This window comes from Zingiber officinale, chromosome 10B (assembly GCF_018446385.1).
Source record: "Zingiber officinale cultivar Zhangliang chromosome 10B, Zo_v1.1, whole genome shotgun sequence".
Classification (NCBI taxonomy): domain Eukaryota; kingdom Viridiplantae; phylum Streptophyta; class Magnoliopsida; order Zingiberales; family Zingiberaceae; genus Zingiber; species Zingiber officinale.
In genome coordinates this window covers 17,383,642-17,403,829 of record NC_056005.1, presented here as the reverse complement: position 1 = coordinate 17,403,829, position 20,188 = coordinate 17,383,642, and the positions used below count along the sequence as shown (strand labels likewise).

Genomic DNA, 20,188 nt, shown 5'->3' with positions numbered 1-20,188 from the left:
ATAAGGAAGGTGACTAAGACAATAAAATTACATCACAACTACAATTGAGCTAATGGTAATACAAACACAAACAGCCATCTCATGGCAAATCTCTTTCCCCATGCATTCATTGCCTCCAGGTCTACTAATGATATAGGTTGATCCAAGAACGTCTCTTGATTACTTTTTTCACTCAATTACAAATTTAGTTCCCAAAATCAGGCCAAATTTATCATCATTCAAGAAAAATAATATGATATCTAGTTTAAATTTACGATTAAATACATAGGTAATCTATCCGGTCCTCTTAACTAGTGCAAGCTATATACCCCAATTCACTTGGACCATTCTTATGCATTGAAAATATGTATCTTGTGAAGTTGAATAGAATAGGATTTCATTTTTTAACAACATAGGAATAAAGATTCTAAAAGGGAGAAAAAAAACTATAACAATTCACCCTCAAAGAATTCCTTTAAATTGATTCGGCTCAATCTAACGATTGAAGTTATATTCCAAATTAATTACATCGTGCAACTATTAAGGAGCATTAACACAATTGAATTGCATGAAAGTTCATTTCACATTAATGTTTCCTCTAGGAAAGAACAATATGATTTCACGTTGGTGCCGTATCACAACGAAAATTCATATATTAAATGTGCTTGGCGACATATTTTGTAGAAGATTCTTCTCCTAATTCTTAGCTCTACATGCCAAGGCATTGGATTCCGCCGGAATATAATATGACATAATTCAAATCTTGCGATTCCTCTTTGGGAGGCGCATCTAATGGCTCCGTGGCTGCTTATTCATCTTCCTTTCATCCTCATGCCAATTGAATCTGGCCATCTTCCTCCTCTTTCAAGTTTCTGACAGTGATCAATCCATTACTGGAGATGCTTGTTATGTATAGATGTTCCAGGAATCAAATTCGTGGGTGGCGGTTGACCACGACTCCATTTCCTTAAGCTTCCCAAGCAAGGATACCAATTACATTATATTTAATTTATTAAAACATAGTGATTGTTACATGCATGCATGCATGCACGCACGCTGTAGTTAATTTGATGCTTCATGGATACATGAGCATCCCAACAATTTGGAAACGAAATAGGATTCCTTTGGTCCATTAAAAACAGAGACCAAATCAACCCCAAAGTGGACATATCTCTTCCCTTTGTTGCAGTGCTGCCAAACAAGCCATCTTTACAATTATCTATTGATACGGCGCATGATAGTAAGACCGGATAACGGACGTAATCGGAAGTCAAGTTCATAGGGTGGTCAGAAGTCAAGCCCATGAGGCGATCAAAAGTCAAGCTCGCGTGGCGGTCAAAAGTTAAGTCTACATGGTGGTCAAAAGTCCGGCCTACGTGGAGGTCAAAAGTCCGGCCTATGTGGGGTTCAAAAGGCCAGGTCATAGGATGGTCCTGGTCGGGCATAAGTGGCCTTCCGGAAATAGGCCTACATGTCAAGTATGAACTTGTAAGGTAGGACCTACAGGTCAGGACTTATGGACTTGCGGAACAAGATAGTCGGACCAAAGCGTACAAGTCGGAATATGCAAGCCAAGGAGTACAAGTCAGGATTTATGGACTTGCGGAACAAGATAGTCGGACCAGAGCGTACAGGTCGGAATATGCAAGCCAAGGATTACAGGGCAGGATTTATAGACTTGCAGAATAGGATAGCTGGACCAAAGCGTACCGGTCAGAATATGCAAGCCAAGGATTACAGGATAGGATTTATAGACTTGAGGAATAGGATAGCCGGACCAGAGTGTACAGATCGGAATATGCAAACCAAGGATTACAGGGCAGGATTTATAGACTTGCGGAACGGGATAGCCGGACCAAAGCGTACAGGTCGGAATATGCAAGCCAAGGATTACAAGGCAGGATTTATAGACTTACGGAATCGGATAGCCGGACCAGAGCGTACAGGTCGAAATATGCAAGCCAAGGGTTACAGGTCAGGACTTACGGATGTACAGAATAGGATACACGGACAAGGCGTATAGGTCGGGATATACGACCAAGATTCGTAGAGCAGGATACACGAACCGAAGACATACAGGTCAAGATTTACATGTACAAGAACCCAGTCGAAGGTTGGCAGATCGGGGCGAACAAGCAGTACACGATAATCAAGCCAGAGAGTCATAGGCGCAGGTATGGATTCACCAAGATAGACTGAATGACAAATGCAGGGCGGGACGTACAGATTTGGATTCGTGGGACAACAAATACAAACGGGGAATTGCGCCAGTGAATGCAGGTGTGGGCCTACAAGTCAGGATTTACGGGCCTACAGGTCATGATTTACAGGTACAAAAACTCAGTCTAAGGTTAACAAACCAGAGCAGAGAAACACTACACGATAATCAAGCCAGAGAATCGTAACAACCGGTCAGAGAATAATCACCATCTGTCAGGGAATATGCTAACGGTCTGTGGCTCGTTGTCTTCTGATTCCTCTTCAGACATATAGAAAGATGTCATGTGTCATTCACCGCCAGACAAATCCTGACACCCGACATTCCCTGACACCCGTCAAACTCCAGAAGCATCCACTGTCATATAAAAAGGGAGGTTTTGTCTCTACGCAAGTACGCTCACTCGTCATTTGACATTCGTCTTTTACTTTTCGTCCTTTCACTGTTCTTATGAAGAAAAAGTACCTGACTTGAGCGTCGGAAGGCCTGATCCGGGGACTTTTTCCTTGATTCTTGGTCTCTAACGTAGAAGCGGCTTGTCTGAGCGTGCGCAGAACCCTCGCGTCGGCATCCTCGTCATCACCCCCCGTCACCCGCTTGTGAGAACCTTTCTGGTAGGAGCCAGATCAATCAAGCGTTTCGAGGACTTTTTGTCAACATCGGCGACAACTCGGGCAGCCTCTGTCCCACTTAACTTTCGGACGGGATCATCTATGATTCAATTGACATCCTCCGTGAATCACAGAATAATTTATTGAAGCAATGTTGAAGTGCCTTTTCGATTCAATATTCCAAATAAAGAATCTAAGGCAAATACAGAGCAAAATGTTCTCAACAGACAGCAATGGATGTCCGCTCCATATCTCTGGCAGGTTTAATCCTTCTTCAATTTGCCGACCATCGTGTATCAAATTGCATGTCTAGTTCACACTAATTCTGTAAGCATCTCCTCAACTTGTCCATCGCATCTTCTCTTTTGCCCCCACAACAGAACACAACCTTATAAATTCACCACAGTTCCTTCTCACTTTCTCTAACCACCACGAGTGAGTTCCTTCATTAATAAAATCCTACTTGGATCATGTCGGATACGGTAGCAGCCAGGATTATCCGATGCTGGTGTTCATTATTTGAGACGAAGCGTCACCGGAATCAGGTAGTGAGTGAGACAGTCCACGGCGAACAGGCAGCGAAGGCTTCGATCTGTGCGAGCTGCGTGGAGGCCGAGAGCAAGCTTTGTTCCTGCAAGTGCGGAGAAGACGAAGCCTTCAGGTTGCAGAGTGAGCAGCATGGCAAGGCCACCAGCTCGTTCGCGCATTCTGTCATCAACATGATCGGCATGCTTATAGGTACGCATGCATTAATTACCGAGGCCTCTGTGCTTAAATTTCGAGATTTTGATTACCTGTGGATGTGGTGATCAATTCTCCTGGTTCAGGGCTTGGTCAGCTATCGACTCCCTACGCACTCGAGAACGGGGGGTGGAGCTCGGTGTTGTTGCTCATCGGCCTCGGCGTCATGTGCGCGTACACGGCGCACATCATCGGGAAGTGCCTCGACGAAGACGCCGGCTCCAAGACTTACCAAGACATCGGCGAGCGGGCATTCGGGTCCAAAGGAAGGATCGTGGCCTCCACCTTCATATACCTCGAGATCTTCTTCGCGCTGGTGTCCTACACCATCTCCCTGAGCGACAACCTGCCGCTGGTTCTGGGTGGCGTCGTCCACGCGCGGTTGCCGTGGCTCCATCTGTCGACGGAGCAGATGCTGACGGTGATGGCGGTGCTGGTGGCGCTGCCCACGCTGTGGCTGCGGGATCTGTCCTCCATATCGTTCCTCTCCTTCGGGGGGATCCTCATGTCGCTGCTTATCTTTGCGACGGTTGCCTGGGTGGCGGTTTTCGGCGGGGTGCAGGGGAGCCATGAGATTCCGGCACTGAGGGCGGAGAGGATTCCGGGGATCTCGGGGTTGTATGTGTTCAGCTTCGCCGGGCACATTGTCTTCCCAAATATCTACACCGCCATGAAGGACCCGTCCAAGTTCACCAAGGTAAAGACACAGCTTTAATTCCCATTGGACGAGGCTGTTACTTGATAGCCATCCAATTCCTTCGGGGCAAATCTTTATTAATCCCTGGCGGCTGAATTTCGATCGGAGAAAGTTTAGGATAATATTATATCGTATTCCACCTCATTATTTAATATAATTACTTGATTATGTCATTAAAATTGTCTTCTCAAATGAAACGATGAATCAATCAGGTGTCCGTGACTAGTTTCGCCATCGTGTCGACGCTCTACACGGCGCTAGCGTTCATGGGGGCGTGGCTGTTCGGGCCGGCTGTGAGCTCCCAAATCACGCTGAGCCTGCCGCCGCGCATCGTCGCGACGAAAGTGGCTCTCTGGGCCACTGTGCTGACGCCGATGACCAAGTACGCGCTCGAGTTCGCCCCCTTCGCCATCCAGCTGGAGCAGCGGCTGCCCCTGAGCATGGGCTGGCGGACCCGCACTCTAATCCGCGGCGGTGTCGGGTCCGTGTTGCTCCTCCTCGTCCTCGCTCTCGCCCTCGCCGTCCCCTACTTCGAGCACGTCCTCAGCCTCACCGGCTCCCTCGTGAGCGTCGCCATAAGCGTCGTCTTTCCCTGCGCCTTCTACCTCAGGATCTGCTGGGCGCGACTCTCGCGACCCGCCGTGGCGTTCAATGCCGGGCTCATATTGTTCGGGGTCGTGCTCGCGGTGGCGGGCACTGTATCATCCTTCGCCGCCTTGCTGCGAAGCATTCAGAGAGCCCACTCCCATTGAGACAGATCTGATCCTACTTGAATAAGTCAAGTGAATCGATCGAGTTTCAATGTCGATTTCTCGATACCTAATTGTAGTAGGTATGGGCAAAAGAATTTCATAATAAAAAAATTCTGATATAACCATTCGGAACGAACAGAATGTAAAAGATTCTGAGTTTTAAACCTGATAACTCAATTAAAATTCAGAAAAATCTGAATAGTATATTAGTTATTAACAAATATATATTATGCTTTATTCGTTATCAATTATCACCTGTCCGTCACACATGCAAATTCTTTATTGGAAAAAAAAAACAACTCTTTATTTTTTTTTAATTGCAAGAAGAATTAAGCGGAGCCCACCCCGATAATCTACCTAAGCTGTGGGTCATGAGCCTCGATGCTGATGTCACACTCAGGGCGAGCCTCCTCTTTCTCTTTTTTTTTTTTTTTTTCCTTTCTTTTACAATAAATTGAATTTTTTCCCTTCTTATCGCCGTTGGACCCCGGACTACAGCTCGAATAGACCTATATATACATGGCTCCGCCATCGTAACAAAGTACAACGAGAAAATTTGTAAGCCACGTTTTAGACCGGTCAGATAGGTCGATTAATGACAGAACGAGGTGACTTGTTCTGGACGGGCGACTTACGGTGGACTGACCATTTGATGGGATAGAGTAGGATTGACCAATCATCTTTGCGGATTAAAAAATCTTCAATTCAACTCATGACTGGTTGTGAATTAGACAGGTCAATCCGTGGATCTATAAAAAAAAAAATTAAAAAAAAATTTGACAGTGGCTTGGATTGGTCTATAGGTTGCTCATCCAATTAAGAAAAAATATTCATGAAGCAAAATGAATTTAACACATATGACTTAGTAAATACAAGTTAAGAAAGTCTACCATAAAGATAATTATAAATTAATCTAGTAGCCTCAATTATATAAATGTATTACAAAAGAATAGCAAGTGTGCTCTTAGCTATGATAAATAAGAGAGAAGCGCCAAGGGACTTTAACGACGGTTCAAGGTACATGAGCGACTGCTTTAGCGTTTCCTCAAATTACAGGCCAACCTAAGCTCATCGCGGGCCCAGACGGGTTGACCCGTCTCAACCCGCTTTTAAATAGATTAATAAAATTTTAATCCAATCTATTTAAATTGTTTGATGGAATAGACCAATCTGATAAGCCCAATCCAAATTGACGGAACTAGCTACGTTTCACAATGATTTTATGAGTGGATCCAAACATTTTTAAAAATAAAATGAGAGCCTTAAAACATACCTGAAAATATCCTGAACTTTTGATAGTACAAGTGTCCTAACATTCCATAATCTAAATCTGCCATTGTATATGGGATATTTAGAAGAGATATTTCTCTAAATATCTCTCATTATGGGAGAGTATTTGATGGGTGATTGTGTGTCTGGTGATTTCCTTCTTGTGGGGCCATCAAAATGATGGGCTGGCATTGTTTTTGATTTTTTTTAATTTAATTAAATCTTATGGGGCCCACCAAAATGGTGGGCTACCATTGTTTTTGATTTTTTATTTTTTTTAAATTTAATTAAATCTTATGGGGCCACCAAAATGGTGGGCTGTCCTTGTTTTTAATTTTTTATTTTTTTTAATTAAATTAAATCTTATGGGGCCCACCAAAATGGTGGGCTGCCATTGCTTTTAGTTTTTTTAATTTTTTAATTTAATTAAATTAAAAAAAATAAAAAATAAAAAATAAATATTTGGTTGGTGAGATATTTGATTGTGAATTTTAAGAGTGAATGTTTGATGGATCGGACCCATAAATATTTGATTGGTAGAGTTTTTCATTGTGAAAGTTGAGATATTTGAAGAATAATGTGGAAGTAGGAGTCACAAATACTTGAGAGAAATATTCCTAGTCATTGTGGATGCTCTTAGCGTGGTTGGAAATATTATTTAGATACAAACTATTTGTAAATCATATAATTATATTATGTAACTATAAATACATATAATGAAATTTTAATTTTATATGAGCAGGTGTTTAGTCTGATAAAGTGACGTAAATTAACATGAACTATTTTACCTGAAAGGTATATATAATTTTGTGGTAGATTCATGTTTCTCCATGTCTCCAAGGATTTCTTCGTGCCAAACCCGCAAAGCATATTGGTAATTGTATCCAATATGATTAACTCCCCGATCAAACTGCTTCCTTTACCTGGAATCTACAGAGAAGGATAATAAACCGCACATAGGTACAATAATAGGCAAGAGGTTCACGTTTCCCGTGAGAAAGTAGAGTGGCGGTTAAAGTTCTCCCTCTCCTTACACCAGTCTCTTGCTTGAGCAGTTGTACATTTCCAACTTTGGAATTGCATTTATTCAGTTGTCTTGCTGCATTTAAGAAGAAGCCATATTTTCTTATATTTATATACTGCTACATTTAGCTCCGAAGTTTTTTTTTGGTCTGCCACGTGTCTGTGCATCTGACACTGCTAATTTGTTTGACTGTCTATATTATCAATTATGACGTACCCAAGAAACACTTAGAAGTTTGATCTTGACCGACTTCCAACAACAGAGACATTCCATAACATAGACACTGAAAGATCTAATAATGAGAAACTAGAGGCTGATATAAAGGAAACTTGAGGGTGTGTTCAATGGACGATGAAAACGTCATTACTGATATAGAAGAGAAGCAAGGTGTAGCATGCGAGCATGTACTCATTGAAGACCATACTTGGAAAGGATCCCAGCCAATTTATCCTTTGTCAGGGGCTGCAATTGCAAACCAAGAGAACGGCAGCTAAAATATTCCCTCTTTAATTAATATAATTAACTACTCGATCAAATGACCATGAAATATACATGATCCATCGTATATGCATGTACCTTCTCAACGAATTCGTCGGCGCCGGCTCTAAGAAACAAGTCCCTATCGCACTGCTGGCTGTCCGACGAGAGAGCCACTATGGGGGTTTTCACTCCCAGTAGTCGTAGCTGCTTTGTGGCCTGTAACCAGATCCAGTGATCAAATATATAAAGAACTGCAAGATGAGGTGGGAAAAGAGTTGAAAGGAGGAGAATAGAACAGATGGATGCATGGTATACCTCATGGCCATCCATGACCGACATTTCCCTGTCCATGAGGATGAGGTCGTAGGACTTGCCTTCCTTGACCGATTCCACCGCCACCTTCCCGTTCTCCGCCTCCTCCAATACTATCCCTTGCTCCTTCATCAGCTTACGCACCACCAGCTGCACCCACCACCGATCGAACAAGTCCTTTATAGAACGGGAAAGATAATTTATCGAGTACTCACCCGGATGATGGCATTGTCCTCGACGACGAGCGCTCTTCGGCCGCGAGAAGAAACCGCCGAGTTCGCCATGCGAATAGACACGGATGAAGAGCAGACCATGCGCAGGGCGGATTTAACGTGGCTACTACTTGTATCATTTGTTGGTGAGCTGGCTGGGTCCGTTGCTTCCCCGATGTCGTAGCGTGCGCTCCGATAGTGGCCGGATTTGGTAACCCGGTGAAGATGCATCCCTCCTCCTACTTGCGTGGCAATGATGATAACGCTCATTCCGAACGTCCCGTCACTTAGATGTAAATCACGACATCGATCAGACATCTGACACACGGGAACTTCGCCCCAGAGCACACGCTCACCGGATTCGACCTCAGGCTTAGGTGCAACGTCTCAGCCAGTACCAGCCGGATAGCCCGTGGAGCCCTCCTACTGTATCAATGCACTTGCAGTTGTAGATGAAGGCGCAGCCTCCGCAGGTGCATCCGTGCCCCGCTGCTGCCGTTCCTTGTCGCCGCCATAGTCTCGTGGGGCCCGGCGGAGTAGACTATTGCACCGTTCAGTGAACTCATAAGTAAAGTTCGTCATTTCCAAATTTAGCAAGCGTTGCCTGATTGACAGGTGGATACACCGCCCCTGTGAAAAAAACGGCTGCGTTACGATGGGTCCCGCCGTGAAAGAAAAATAGTTTGACGTCAGCCGTTGCTGCGGTGAAAGCTCGAGGGATGGGGATACAACTTGGAGATTTTTCATGTTGAGGGGACGTTTAATTTAAGGGAATAAGAATAAGGAATGTGAATAAAAATGATTGGTTGTCATTGTTAATAATTGGATTATAGAAATAGGAATATAAATAAGGGAATAAATCTTTAAAATTGGATAATAACTTATTCTCATGTACCTCCCCTTCAATGAGCCATTACCCTATTTTCATCAATCAAAATATTTTCTTATTCCAAAAATACCCTTGGCCTAAAACTAAAATTTTCTCCCTTAATATTAAAATATATTTATTTATTTTTTCTTTCATATCACTTCTCTCTCCCTTGTTCTCTCTCATCATATTTCCTCTCTCATCATATTTTCTCTCTCATCATTTTATCACACACTTTCTCTTTCCTTAATCTCTCCTATCACATTCTCTTTCCTCTTTTTTTTTTCTCATTATACTTTCTCTATTATCATACTTTCTCTCCCCTCAATCTCTTCTATCGCACTCTCTTCCTTTTTTTCTCATCATACTTTTTCTCTCATCATACTTTCTCTCTCCTCAATCTCTCCCATCACACTCTCTTTTTTCCATCACACTTTCACTCTCATCATACTTTCTCTCTCCTCAATCTCTCTTGTCACACTCCCTCCTTTTTTTTCCTCAACATACTTTCTCTCTCATCATACTTTCTCTCTCCTTAATCTCTCTCATCACACTCACTGTTCTCTTTTTTTCTCAGCACGCTTTCTCTCTCATCATACTTTCTCTCTCACCATACTTTCTCTCTCCTCAATCTCTCTCATCACACTCTCTCTCCTCATTTTTTCTCATTACATTTTCTTTCTTCATCCTCTCCCATCATACTTTCTCTCACATCATATTTTCTCTCTCATCTTCTCTCATCATGCTCTCTCCTATCACACTCTCTTTTTTCATTTTCTCTCATAACACTTTCTCTCTCTTCATTTTCTCATCACACTTTCTCTCTCATCATATTTTCTCTTTCATCATATTTTTCTCTCACATTCATCTTTCTCTTACATCTAATTTTTTCTCTTATTTTCTTTTAAGGGTAAAAAAGGAAATTTTGATTTATTCCAATAGAAAATATGCAACTAACCAAACATTACTTTTAAGAGTCATATCCATGCTCATACCTATTCCTATTTCGATTCCTAGGAAAGAACCAAACGCCCCCTGATTTTGATGGACTTAAATTTTTTTATTTAATTTTTTATTAATAATAAATAAATAAGTGTCAAATTAAATTTTTAAACATATGCTATATTTTGATGGTTGGCGACACAATAGCAATAGCAATAGCAATAGGATGAACCATCAAAACTAATCAGTTAATAGAGGGAAATTTGTGTGGCGATCGATTTGAAGAAAGAAATGCTAATTAACAGCTAGCTGCAGGCTAGAATACAAGAGCTTGCATCAGGTTTGCTGTCGGAGTACACGGCGGACATAATGAAGCCGGGTGCGGCGAGGCCGCCGTTCACCTTCTTCTTTTCTGGAGAGGGAAGCGATGAGGAGACAGAAATTAATGGAAACCAAAACGGAGAAGGAAGCAAACACTACTAGAAACCTATTATGATACTTTCTTAATGACATTTAAATTTAAATGTCATTATAAATAATTTTTAATGATATTTATCAAAAAGAATTATTTTTAATATTAAAATATCATATTAGACTATTTAGGGTGACAAATTTTATTAATGTCATCATATAATACCCTAATAACATTAGTTAAGTCCTATTTTTCCAAACAACATAACTTAGCCCACCCTTTTTTGCTTTTTTTCTACACACCAATTTCTCCTCCCTCTGTCGCCGTCATCGCTCACGCCGACCCTTTCTTCTCCCTCCCTAATCTGTTCCCACCGCCATCACTCCCTAACTTGCTATCGCCGTCGCTGCTCTTCTCACCCAGCCTCATCCATCCCTGTTACTGCTCCTCTTGCCATCGCCGCTTCTCTCACGCTCACGCATCTTTGTCGCTGCTCTGCTCGTCGCCGCCGTTGCCAGCCACCGACCTCCATTGTGCATCTCCACCACGATTTCTCCGCAACACTGCCTAGGCCGCAATGTAAGAATTTCCTCCGCAACACTGCCTCCACCACGAAGAGCCCCAACCTTCATCCCTCCTCCTCATAGGGTTTCTGTTCTCCCCGGAGGCAATGGAGGCGCCGCTGAGGCCGTTGTAGTTTTGGTGCTTGGTCCAGAACTTCGATTGGGGATGTCGCGGGGAGGATTCGACGGTGGTGCATATGTTCGAGGGGAACTCTGGCACCCAGATCAATCTGTCTCGTCCTTACACAGAGTTCTGGATGGGCACGCACTGCAAGGTTAAACGTTCTGATATCCACTTCTATTCAGTAAATATATCTATAATCAAATTTCAATCAGATGTATAAGAGATAGAAAATTGATAGTTGCGTTATCCATAATTAGAAGAATGTTTACATATTTATTTACTTGTTAGAAAAAACCTATATATTTGACTTTTTCCTTCTTTCTTTTGCCAAAAGCATACTTGTAAATGCCCATGTTCTGATGTTGTCTTTCCTAACTAGTTACTTCTTGATAATTAGCATTCATGACTTGACGAGATTGTGAATCCTACCTCCTGCATGAAGTTAAGATAAAGAAGCTACTTTATGCAAATGATGAGACAAAAATGATAGTCTATAGACAATCTATTTTAGTTTATTGTACTATATAGGCTGGCAATTGATTAAAAAAGTAAAAATTAATTTTGCCATAGGTTTTTAGAAGGTTCTCAAATGGGAATAGAGGAAGATTATATTGTGTGGCATACTAAGAAATCACACTAAGAAATCAGAGTTGGCATACTTATAAGAAATCACAAAAATATGTTACAATATTTGACATTAAATTTGCCTAGTGGCATGTTTTTCTAATTCTGACATATACCTTTGTTGTTTTAGCTACAAGGCAAAGTCTTAGACATTTTATTAGAACTGTGCTTATTATATAAGGGTAGATATATAATAGTACATTTGCTAAGAAATCACAAAATGCCTACAAACTAATTTAGAAAAACATACCACTATTCTACAAACAACAATTTTATAGAATATTGTACTTTCCTAGATGGGATAGTCAGAATTGACATACAAAGAAATCACTATTGTCAAATTAGGAAACCACTAACTTATTTCACATTTCATGTGTTTCTAATGACTTACCAAGTTACTGTTGTCCAATGCAAAGAAAAAACCTGTGAGTATTCTAATATTTTTTATCTCAAGAGGTTAGACATTTGACTGTAATTCCCATTGTCAAGGCATTGATTATGACTTTAAAAATGTAAAAGGCCTTCTTTTTTTGTTTCATCTTAGTAACTTTTATCGAATCAAACATACTCTAACTCTTGTCCTCTCCATAATTAAGATAACAAGTTATGAAGTCTATATCTACTTTCATTTTATTGTTAAAATTAAGAAGATGAAGAAGAAAAGACATCAATAGGCTTGCAAAGTATATAACTCACCATTCTAAATAGACATTGTTGAAAACTATAGCCTTGACTTTGAAGCTTTTCCTCCATGAATTTGTAAAGCATCATAAAGACCAAAGCCATGGTAAAGAATTTGAATTGGATTTTCCTTCCCATATTCTTGTCCATACTCAACTATTGATATTCAACCACAACATCATCATCGACCATGTAAATTGTGATTGACATTCTGAAAAATAAAGTACTTAATAGTCTAATCATTAAAGGATAAGTTATATTTGAATGATCTATGCGTATTCATATCAAATGATGTCATGGTCTCTTTGGATTTGGAAGATAATTGTCAAATAAATTTGATCAGGAATGCATAAATTAAAGAGCATTATTTAAATTAGTTTCTTCAAACTTAATAAAGAAGAAAAGGCTCATAGAGCCTCCATTTTCTAGTATTTCCCTAGGTAACGAAATGGAGGACATGTTTGTTCCTACTTTCTTCTACATGTATCCTCATCCCTACTAAGAACCTTAATTTTTGGTTGCAGAAAGCTTAGTGTAATAAACAAGCTTGAAATAGTCGAGCTTAGCTCAACTTGGCTAGTTGACAATCATAACTATACTAATTTAGCAACAGATCCAGTTAAATTTATTTCAAAGGACATTTAGATTTGGTAAGATTTTTTTCTTACTTTATTTTATTGTTTAAAGAAAACTTCTTTACAACAGTTAGGTAGGCTTAACAGTTGTGCTAAATCAAGAATTTACATTAGAAATCTGGATATCTTACGATGTTTCTCATAATGGATTTTTGTTTATCCAGTGCATGATGTTCGCATCATAATAAATCAGAGTTCTAGACGTTCTAAAGGAGCTGGGTAAGCTTCCTGCTTTTGATATCTTTCTCTCACAAGTATTTTTTTTAAAAGTTGAAAAGTCAAGGGAAATACATGTGTTTCTTCCCTTTTCTTAATTAATTTATTTTTCTACTTCTTCTTCTTTTGATTATTATTATTTCAAAATCTTTTAATTTACAAGTTAGTTCCTAGAGTTGTGGTCACGTAGATTTATTGGATGTCTACCCTTTATCCTTCCGTATCTTTGATAAGAAAATTTAATTAAACCTCATGATCTTTGATGATACACTTGGAGGAATGATAGCTTGGTCTTGTCATCTGGTATGATTTTAACCTTTTAGTGAAATATTATTAATTTTTTATTTTTACAATGTTATTAAAATTTTAAATAAATATGAAATGTATTTACAGTTAGCAATAAGCGAAACTTTCTATTAGTGCATATAGAATGATACTTTATATGTTTCGCGTTTGATATGATTTTCAATCTTTTAAATTATGTTTATTAGGTTTATATTTTCATTATTTAATTTACTTATACAAATTTATTGATTGTATTTGTAGGTGACATGTACTTGGATTTTGCATATGATGGTTGAAGATGGTTGATAGTAAATTAGTTGAGTTTTTATTTTATAAGACTTTGTTAATTTTAAAACTCAATGATTTGTTAGTATTTAGTTAGCATTGGATTCAATACTTTTACATTAGTATTGCATTTGTACTTTTGTGATGATGCAATGAATTGTGATGATATGGTGAATGAATTGGATATTTTGGATGTAAAACGTTTCTGATCCCGTCCGGAAGCTGAGTCGGATGAAGGCGGACCTCGATGTACTGGGGGTTGACGAAAAGTCGCTGCGGAGTCCGATCTATCTGGCACTCTCCGGAAGGGTTCACACGGGAGGATGACGAAGGGTGATGACCAGGATGATGACGCTAGGGCTCTGTGCACACTTAGACGAGCCCCCGAGTCGTCAGAGACCAGAAATCAGGGAAAAAGTCCCCGGATCAGGCCCTCGACACTCAAGTCAGGTACTTTTTCCCCAGAAGCACAGAGAAAGGACGGAAAGAAAAGATGAGTAAGAAATGACGAGTGAGTGTACCTGCGTAAGGGACAAAGCATCCATTTTTATACTACAACGGATGTTTCTGGGGTCTGGCGGGTGTCAGGGAATGTCGGATGTCAGGCTTTGTCTGGCGGTGAATGACATGCAGCATCTTTTCATAGGCCGATGACAGGACCAAAGGGGTAATGAGCCCCGACTGTTGACATATTTTTTGACACTCTGATTATTCTCTAACAAGCAGTTACGATTCCCTTGCTTGCTTGTCATGTAGTGTCTGGTATCCTCCGCTCGTGATTACTAAGCTGAGTCTTTGGACTTGATAACCCTGATCTGATATCTTGCTAACCCTGATATGATATCGCCTCCCGACTTGTACATCTAACCTTGTCCTATGCATCTCATATTGTAGACTCCCGACCGGTCTTGCCTCTTATTTGCATTACGTATCGCGCCCCGTATACCTTAGTTCGGTTCTGTTTATCCTGACTCCAAAGCTGTACGTCTGACTTCATCCAACCCGACCTGTATGCCTGCATCCAATTCTGCTTATCTTGGACCATGAGGCTATGAATCCTGACCTATATCTTTAGCTGGCACATCCCTACCTGCACGTTTCATCGATCCATGTATCCCGAGCCATAAGGCTATAAATCCTGATCTGTATCTTTGACTAACACATCCCGACCTATACGTTTCATCGATCCAAGTATCCTGAGCCATAAGGCTATAAATCCCGACCTGTATCCTTGGTAAGCACACTCCTGACCTATACGCTTGTGCATGTATCTTGTGCTGTAAGGCTAGAAGTCTCGACCTGTATCCTTGGTAAGCACACTCCCGACCTGTACGCTTATGCAGGTATCTTGTGTCGTAAGGCTAGAAGTCTCGACCTGTATCCTTGGTAAGCACACTCCCGAACTGTATGCCTGCATCCAATTCTGCTTATCTTGGACCATGAGGCTATGAATCCTGACCTGTATCTTTAGCTGGCACATCCCGACCTGCACATTTCATCGATCCATGTATCTCGAGGCTATAAATCCTAATATGTATCTTTGACTAACACATCCCGATCTGTACGTTTCATCGATCCAAGTATCCTGAGCCATAAGGCTAGAAGTCTCGACCTGTATCCTTGGTAAACACACTCCTGACTTGTACGCTTGTGCATGTATCTTGTGCCGTAAGGCTAGAAGTCTCGACCTGTATCCTTGGTAGATATCACCTACCAACCTGCTTCTGTCCTCTATAATCCATGGTTCGTACGTCCCGACTTGTACGCTAGGTCTGTATACCAACCTGCTTCTGTCCTTTGTAATCTATGATTCGTACGTCCCGACCTGTACGCCAGGTCTGTATACCAACCTGCTTCTGTCCTCTATAATCTATGATTTGTACCTCCTGACCTGTAAGCCAGGTCTGTATACCGACCTGCTTCGGTCCTCTGTAATCCTTGGTTTGTACGTCCCGACCTGTACGCCAAGTCTGTTCTACGCCAGAGGCCTTTCCTTCCGCACCTTTACCTGGCCTGTGGGCCCTGCCCTTAATTGCCATTGAGGCTGAATCTTATCCAACTTGTAATCTTATCTTTTGACTGCCCCGTCAGCTGAGACTCTGACCATGACCACGCAAGCTTGACTTTTGACCTCTAAGGGTATAGACTTTTGACCATCCCATGGGCTTGACCTTTGACCACGTCATCCGCCTGACCCCCTTCTCATGCACCGTATCAGTTTCTATTCTTATTATGGTGAATTATGATGATGGTTAAATTGTGATAATGTGTAACTTTTTCTATTATGTAATGAATATTTTGTATTCTGAATAAATATTAGTAATTTATTATAGAGTATTCTAAATGTTTCTATTTAATATTTTTATAAAATATTATAATTGGCATTTAATAATGTCATTATAGATTATATAAGATGACAATTTAAAATATCCTTATAAATTATCATTACTAACATATTTTATTGTCTTTATATAAAAATTTAAAATATTTATAATTTTCAATATAAATTAGTTTATGTGATATTTATATTTGTCCTTATTTAGATAATAAAAAGACATGCACAAATGTCTATGAAATATTTTGTGATATTTTCGAATGTCATTATATTCCTATATTTAAGGCACTTTTGAAGTTAGCATAAATATTTTATAATGATATTATACAAATGTCAAGAATACTAGAGGGTCTATGTTAACATCGGATTTCAATATATTTTTTGATGATGTTACTATAGTTTTAGTGTCACTAAAAGTATACTATAAAGATGTTTATGTGTGTCCTTAAAGACCAAAATTCTAGTAATAAAAATTTCTATTCAAATGAGCACAACACAGATCAAGGAAGAAATCGACCAATTTGGGAAGAAGTGGACTTGGCTACGAATAAGCCAACTTATGGTTTATGGATGCTTGTGTCTTGTGCAGAAGCAGACAAGGAAAGATACACTTGCCCATTCGGATGGGTCTGGGAAATATAGAAACACCACGAGAGCAAATTTACCAAGGATAAAGATTGCAAATCTTGGAAGTGGACCGCTATGAGAATCCTGAAATTGCAAATGGCGCAGCAACAGATAAGCTCGCAACCAATGTGGAAGTGGCTGATGTGCCCTCGCATGTGGGAGAGAGACAAAACACAGATTAGACTTCAAGGAATGATAAGCAGACAGGAACAATGCCGTTGCCGATAAATCAAATGTTCACGCAGGGATATAAATGAATCGAGCAAATTTAATGTTTAATTTAGTAAGAATTTATTCATATCCGTTCGATTTCATATATAACATCGATTAAATGAATAAGTTAAAATAATACATTAACTTAAATGAACAAACTTAAATGTATATGTGTTAAGATATTTAATATTCATCAACAATATTCTTGAATAATATTTTTGAACAATATTTATGAATAATATTCATGAACACACCAGCTCGTTCGCGCATTCTGTCATCAACATGATCGGCATGCTTATAGGTACGCATGCATTAATTACCGAGGCCTCTGTGCTTAAATTTCGAGATTTTGATTGCCTGTGGATGTGGTGATCAATTCTCCTGGTTCAGGGCTTGGCCAGCTATCGACTCCCTACGCACTCGAGAACGGGGGATGGAGCTCGGTGTTGTTGCTCATCGGCCTCGGCGTCATGTGCGCGTACACGGCGCACATCATCGGGAAGTGCCTCGACGAAGACGCCGGCTCCAAGACTTACCAAGACATCGGCGAGCGGGCGTTCGGGTCCAAAGGAAGGATCGTGGCCTCCACCTTCATATACCTCGAGATCTTCTTCGCGCTGGTGTCCTACACCATCTCCCTGAGCGACAACCTGCCGCTGGTTCTGGGTGGCGTCGTCCACGCGCGGTTGCCGTGGCTCCATCTGTCGACGGAGCAGATGCTGACGGTGATGGCGGTGCTGGTGGCGCTGCCCACGCTGTGGCTGCGGGATCTGTCCTCCATATCGTTCCTCTCCTTCGGGGGGATCCTCATGTCGCTGCTTATCTTTGCGACGGTTGCCTGGGTGGCGGTTTTCGGCGGGGTGCAGGGCAGCCATGAGATTCCGGCACTGAGGGCGGAGAGGATTCCGGGGATCTCGGGGTTGTATGTGTTCAGCTTCGCCGGGCACATTGTCTTCCCAAATATCTACACCGCCATGAAGGACCCGTCCAAGTTCACCAAGGTAAAGACACAGCTTTAATTCCCATTGGACGAGACTGTTTCTTGATAGCCGTCCAATTCCTTCGGATAAAATCTTTATTAATCCCTGACGGCTGAATTTTGATCAGGATAATATTATATCGTATTCCACCTCATTATTTAATAATTATGTCATTAAAATTGTCCTCTCAAATGAAACGATGAATCAATCAGGTGTCCGTGACTAGTTTCGCCATCGTGTCGACGCTCTACACGGCGCTAGCGTTCATGGGGGCGTGGCTGTTCGGGCCGGCTGTGAGCTCCCAAATCACGCTGAGCCTGCCGCCGCGCATCGTCGCGACGAAAGTGGCTCTCTGGGCCACTGTGCTGACGCCGATGACCAAGTACGCGCTCGAGTTCGCCCCCTTCGCCATCCAGCTGGAGCAGCGGCTGCCCCTGAGAATGGGCTGGCGGACCCGCACTCTAATCCGCGGCGGCGTCGGGTCCGTGTTGCTCCTCCTCGTCCTCGCTCTCGCCCTCGCCGTCCCCTACTTCGAGCACGTCCTCAGCCTCACCGGCTCCCTCGTGAGCGTCGCCATAAGCGTCGTCTTTCCCTGCGCCTTCTACCTCAGGATCTGCTGGGCGCGAGTCTCGCGACCCGCCGTCGCGTTCAATGCCGGGCTCATATTGTTCGGGGTCGTGCTCGCGGTGGCGGGCACTGTATCATCCTTCGCCGCCTTGCTGCGAAGCATTCAGAGAGCCCACTTCCATTGAGACAGGTCTGATCCTACTTGAATAAGTCAAGTGAATCGATCGAGTTTCAATGTCGATTTCTCGATACGTAATTGTAGTACATATGGGCAAAAGAATTTCATAATAAAAAAATTCTGATATAACCATTCGGAACGAACAGAATGTAAAAGATTCTGAGTTTTAAACCGGATAACTCAATTAAAATTGAGAAAAATCTGAATAGTATATTAGTTATTAACAAATATATATTATACTTTATTCGTTATCAATTATCACCTGTCCGTCACATTATGCAAATTCTTTATTGGAAAAAAAAAACCAACTCATTATTTATTTTTTTAATTGCAAGAAGAATTAACAAAGCAATAGCGGAGCCCACCCCGATAATCTACCTACGCTGTGGGTCATGAGCCTGGATGCTGATGTCATCACTCAGGGCGAGCCTGCTTTTTTTTTTTTTTTCCTTTCTTTTACAATAAATTCAATTTTTTCCCTTCTTATCGCCGTTGGACCCCGGACTACAGCTCGAATAGACCTATATATACATGGCTCCGCCATCGTAACAAAGTACAACGAGAAAATTTGTGAGCCACGTTTTAGAGCGGTCAGACAGGTCGATTAATGACAGAACGAGGTGACTTGTGCTGGACGGGCAACTTACGGTGGACTGACCATTTGATGGGATAAGTAGGATTGACCCATCATATCTCCAATTTAACTATGGTTGGTTGCGGATTAGATGGATCAATTCGTGGATTTATCAAAAAATAAAAAAAAATAAAAATTCAACAGTGGCTTGGATTAATCTATAGGTTGCTCATCCATTTAAGAAAAAATATTCATGAAGCAAAATGAATTTAGCACATATGACTTAGTAAATACAAGTTAAGAAAGTCTATCATAAAGATAATTATAAATTAATCTAGTAGTCCCAATTATATAAATGCATTACAAAAGAGTAGCAAGTGTGCTCTTAGCTATGATAAATAAGAGAGAAGCGCCAAGGGGCTTTAACGACGGTTCAAGGTACACGAGCGACTGCTTTAGCGTTTCCTCAAACTACAGGTCAACCTAAGCCCACCGCGGGCCAGATTGGTTGACCCGTCTCAACCCGCTTTTAAATAGATTAATAAAATTTTAACCCAATCTATTTAAATTGTTTGACGGAATAGACCAATCTAATAAGCCCAATCCAAATTGACGGAACTAGCTATGTTTCACAATGATTTTATGAATGGATCCAAACATTTTTAAAAATAAAATGAGAGCCTTAAAACATACCTGAAAATATTCTGAACTTTTGATAGTACAAGTGTCCTAACATTCCATAATCTAAATCCATCATTATATTTGAGATATTTAGAGGAGATAT

General features: G+C 41.1%; 3 protein-coding genes across 3 annotated transcripts; 2 read left to right on the top strand and 1 right to left on the bottom strand.

Annotated features, from left to right (window-relative positions):
* Window positions 1–3,202: 3,202 nt before the first annotated feature.
* Window positions 3,203–5,162, top strand: LOC122029815 (amino acid transporter AVT1H-like). Its single transcript, XM_042588945.1, has 3 exons — window positions 3,203–3,546; window positions 3,636–4,246; window positions 4,459–5,162. Exons 1-3 carry the CDS (start codon window positions 3,279–3,281, stop codon window positions 4,996–4,998), a joined length of 1,419 nt encoding a protein of 472 aa, XP_042444879.1. The 5' UTR covers window positions 3,203–3,278; the 3' UTR covers window positions 4,999–5,162.
* Window positions 5,163–7,699: 2,537 nt separating this feature from the next.
* On the bottom strand, window positions 7,700–8,877 carry LOC122028985 (transcription factor SKN7-like). Its single transcript, XM_042587952.1, has 5 exons — window positions 8,723–8,877; window positions 8,299–8,581; window positions 8,087–8,233; window positions 7,868–7,987; window positions 7,700–7,753 (listed from the first exon to the last, which is right to left on the bottom strand). The coding sequence occupies exons 1-5, from the start codon at window positions 8,875–8,877 to the stop codon at window positions 7,700–7,702; spliced, it is 759 nt and encodes a 252-aa protein (XP_042443886.1).
* Window positions 8,878–17,336: 8,459 nt separating this feature from the next.
* On the top strand, window positions 17,337–18,976 carry LOC122028984 (amino acid transporter AVT1H-like). Its single transcript, XM_042587951.1, has 3 exons — window positions 17,337–17,406; window positions 17,496–18,106; window positions 18,298–18,976. Exons 1-3 carry the CDS (start codon window positions 17,337–17,339, stop codon window positions 18,835–18,837), a joined length of 1,221 nt encoding a protein of 406 aa, XP_042443885.1. The 3' UTR covers window positions 18,838–18,976.
* Window positions 18,977–20,188: the final 1,212 nt, after the last annotated feature.

What these genes read in the sequence shown, in the direction of transcription:
- LOC122028984 (XM_042587951.1), top strand. Translation starts at nt 17,337, where the DNA reads ATGAATAATATTCATGAACACACCAGCTCGTTCGCGCATTCTGTCATC. An exon ending in CATGATCGGCATGCTTATAG is followed by an intron (nt 17,407 to 17,495) that starts GTACGCATGCAT and finishes CTCCTGGTTCAG; the next exon opens with GGCTTGGCCAGCTATCGACT. An exon ending in ACCCGTCCAAGTTCACCAAG is followed by an intron (nt 18,107 to 18,297) that starts GTAAAGACACAG and finishes TGAATCAATCAG; the next exon opens with GTGTCCGTGACTAGTTTCGC.
- LOC122029815 (XM_042588945.1), top strand. Translation starts at nt 3,279, where the DNA reads ATGTCGGATACGGTAGCAGCCAGGATTATCCGATGCTGGTGTTCATTA. An exon ending in CATGATCGGCATGCTTATAG is followed by an intron (nt 3,547 to 3,635) that starts GTACGCATGCAT and finishes CTCCTGGTTCAG; the next exon opens with GGCTTGGTCAGCTATCGACT. An exon ending in ACCCGTCCAAGTTCACCAAG is followed by an intron (nt 4,247 to 4,458) that starts GTAAAGACACAG and finishes TGAATCAATCAG; the next exon opens with GTGTCCGTGACTAGTTTCGC.
- LOC122028985 (XM_042587952.1), bottom strand. Translation starts at nt 8,877, where the DNA reads ATGACGAACTTTACTTATGAGTTCACTGAACGGTGCAATAGTCTACTC. An exon ending in AGGACAATGCCATCATCCGG is followed by an intron (nt 8,234 to 8,298) that starts GTGAGTACTCGA and finishes TGGTGGGTGCAG; the next exon opens with CTGGTGGTGCGTAAGCTGAT. An exon ending in CGGTCATGGATGGCCATGAG is followed by an intron (nt 7,988 to 8,086) that starts GTATACCATGCA and finishes ATCTGGTTACAG; the next exon opens with GCCACAAAGCAGCTACGACT.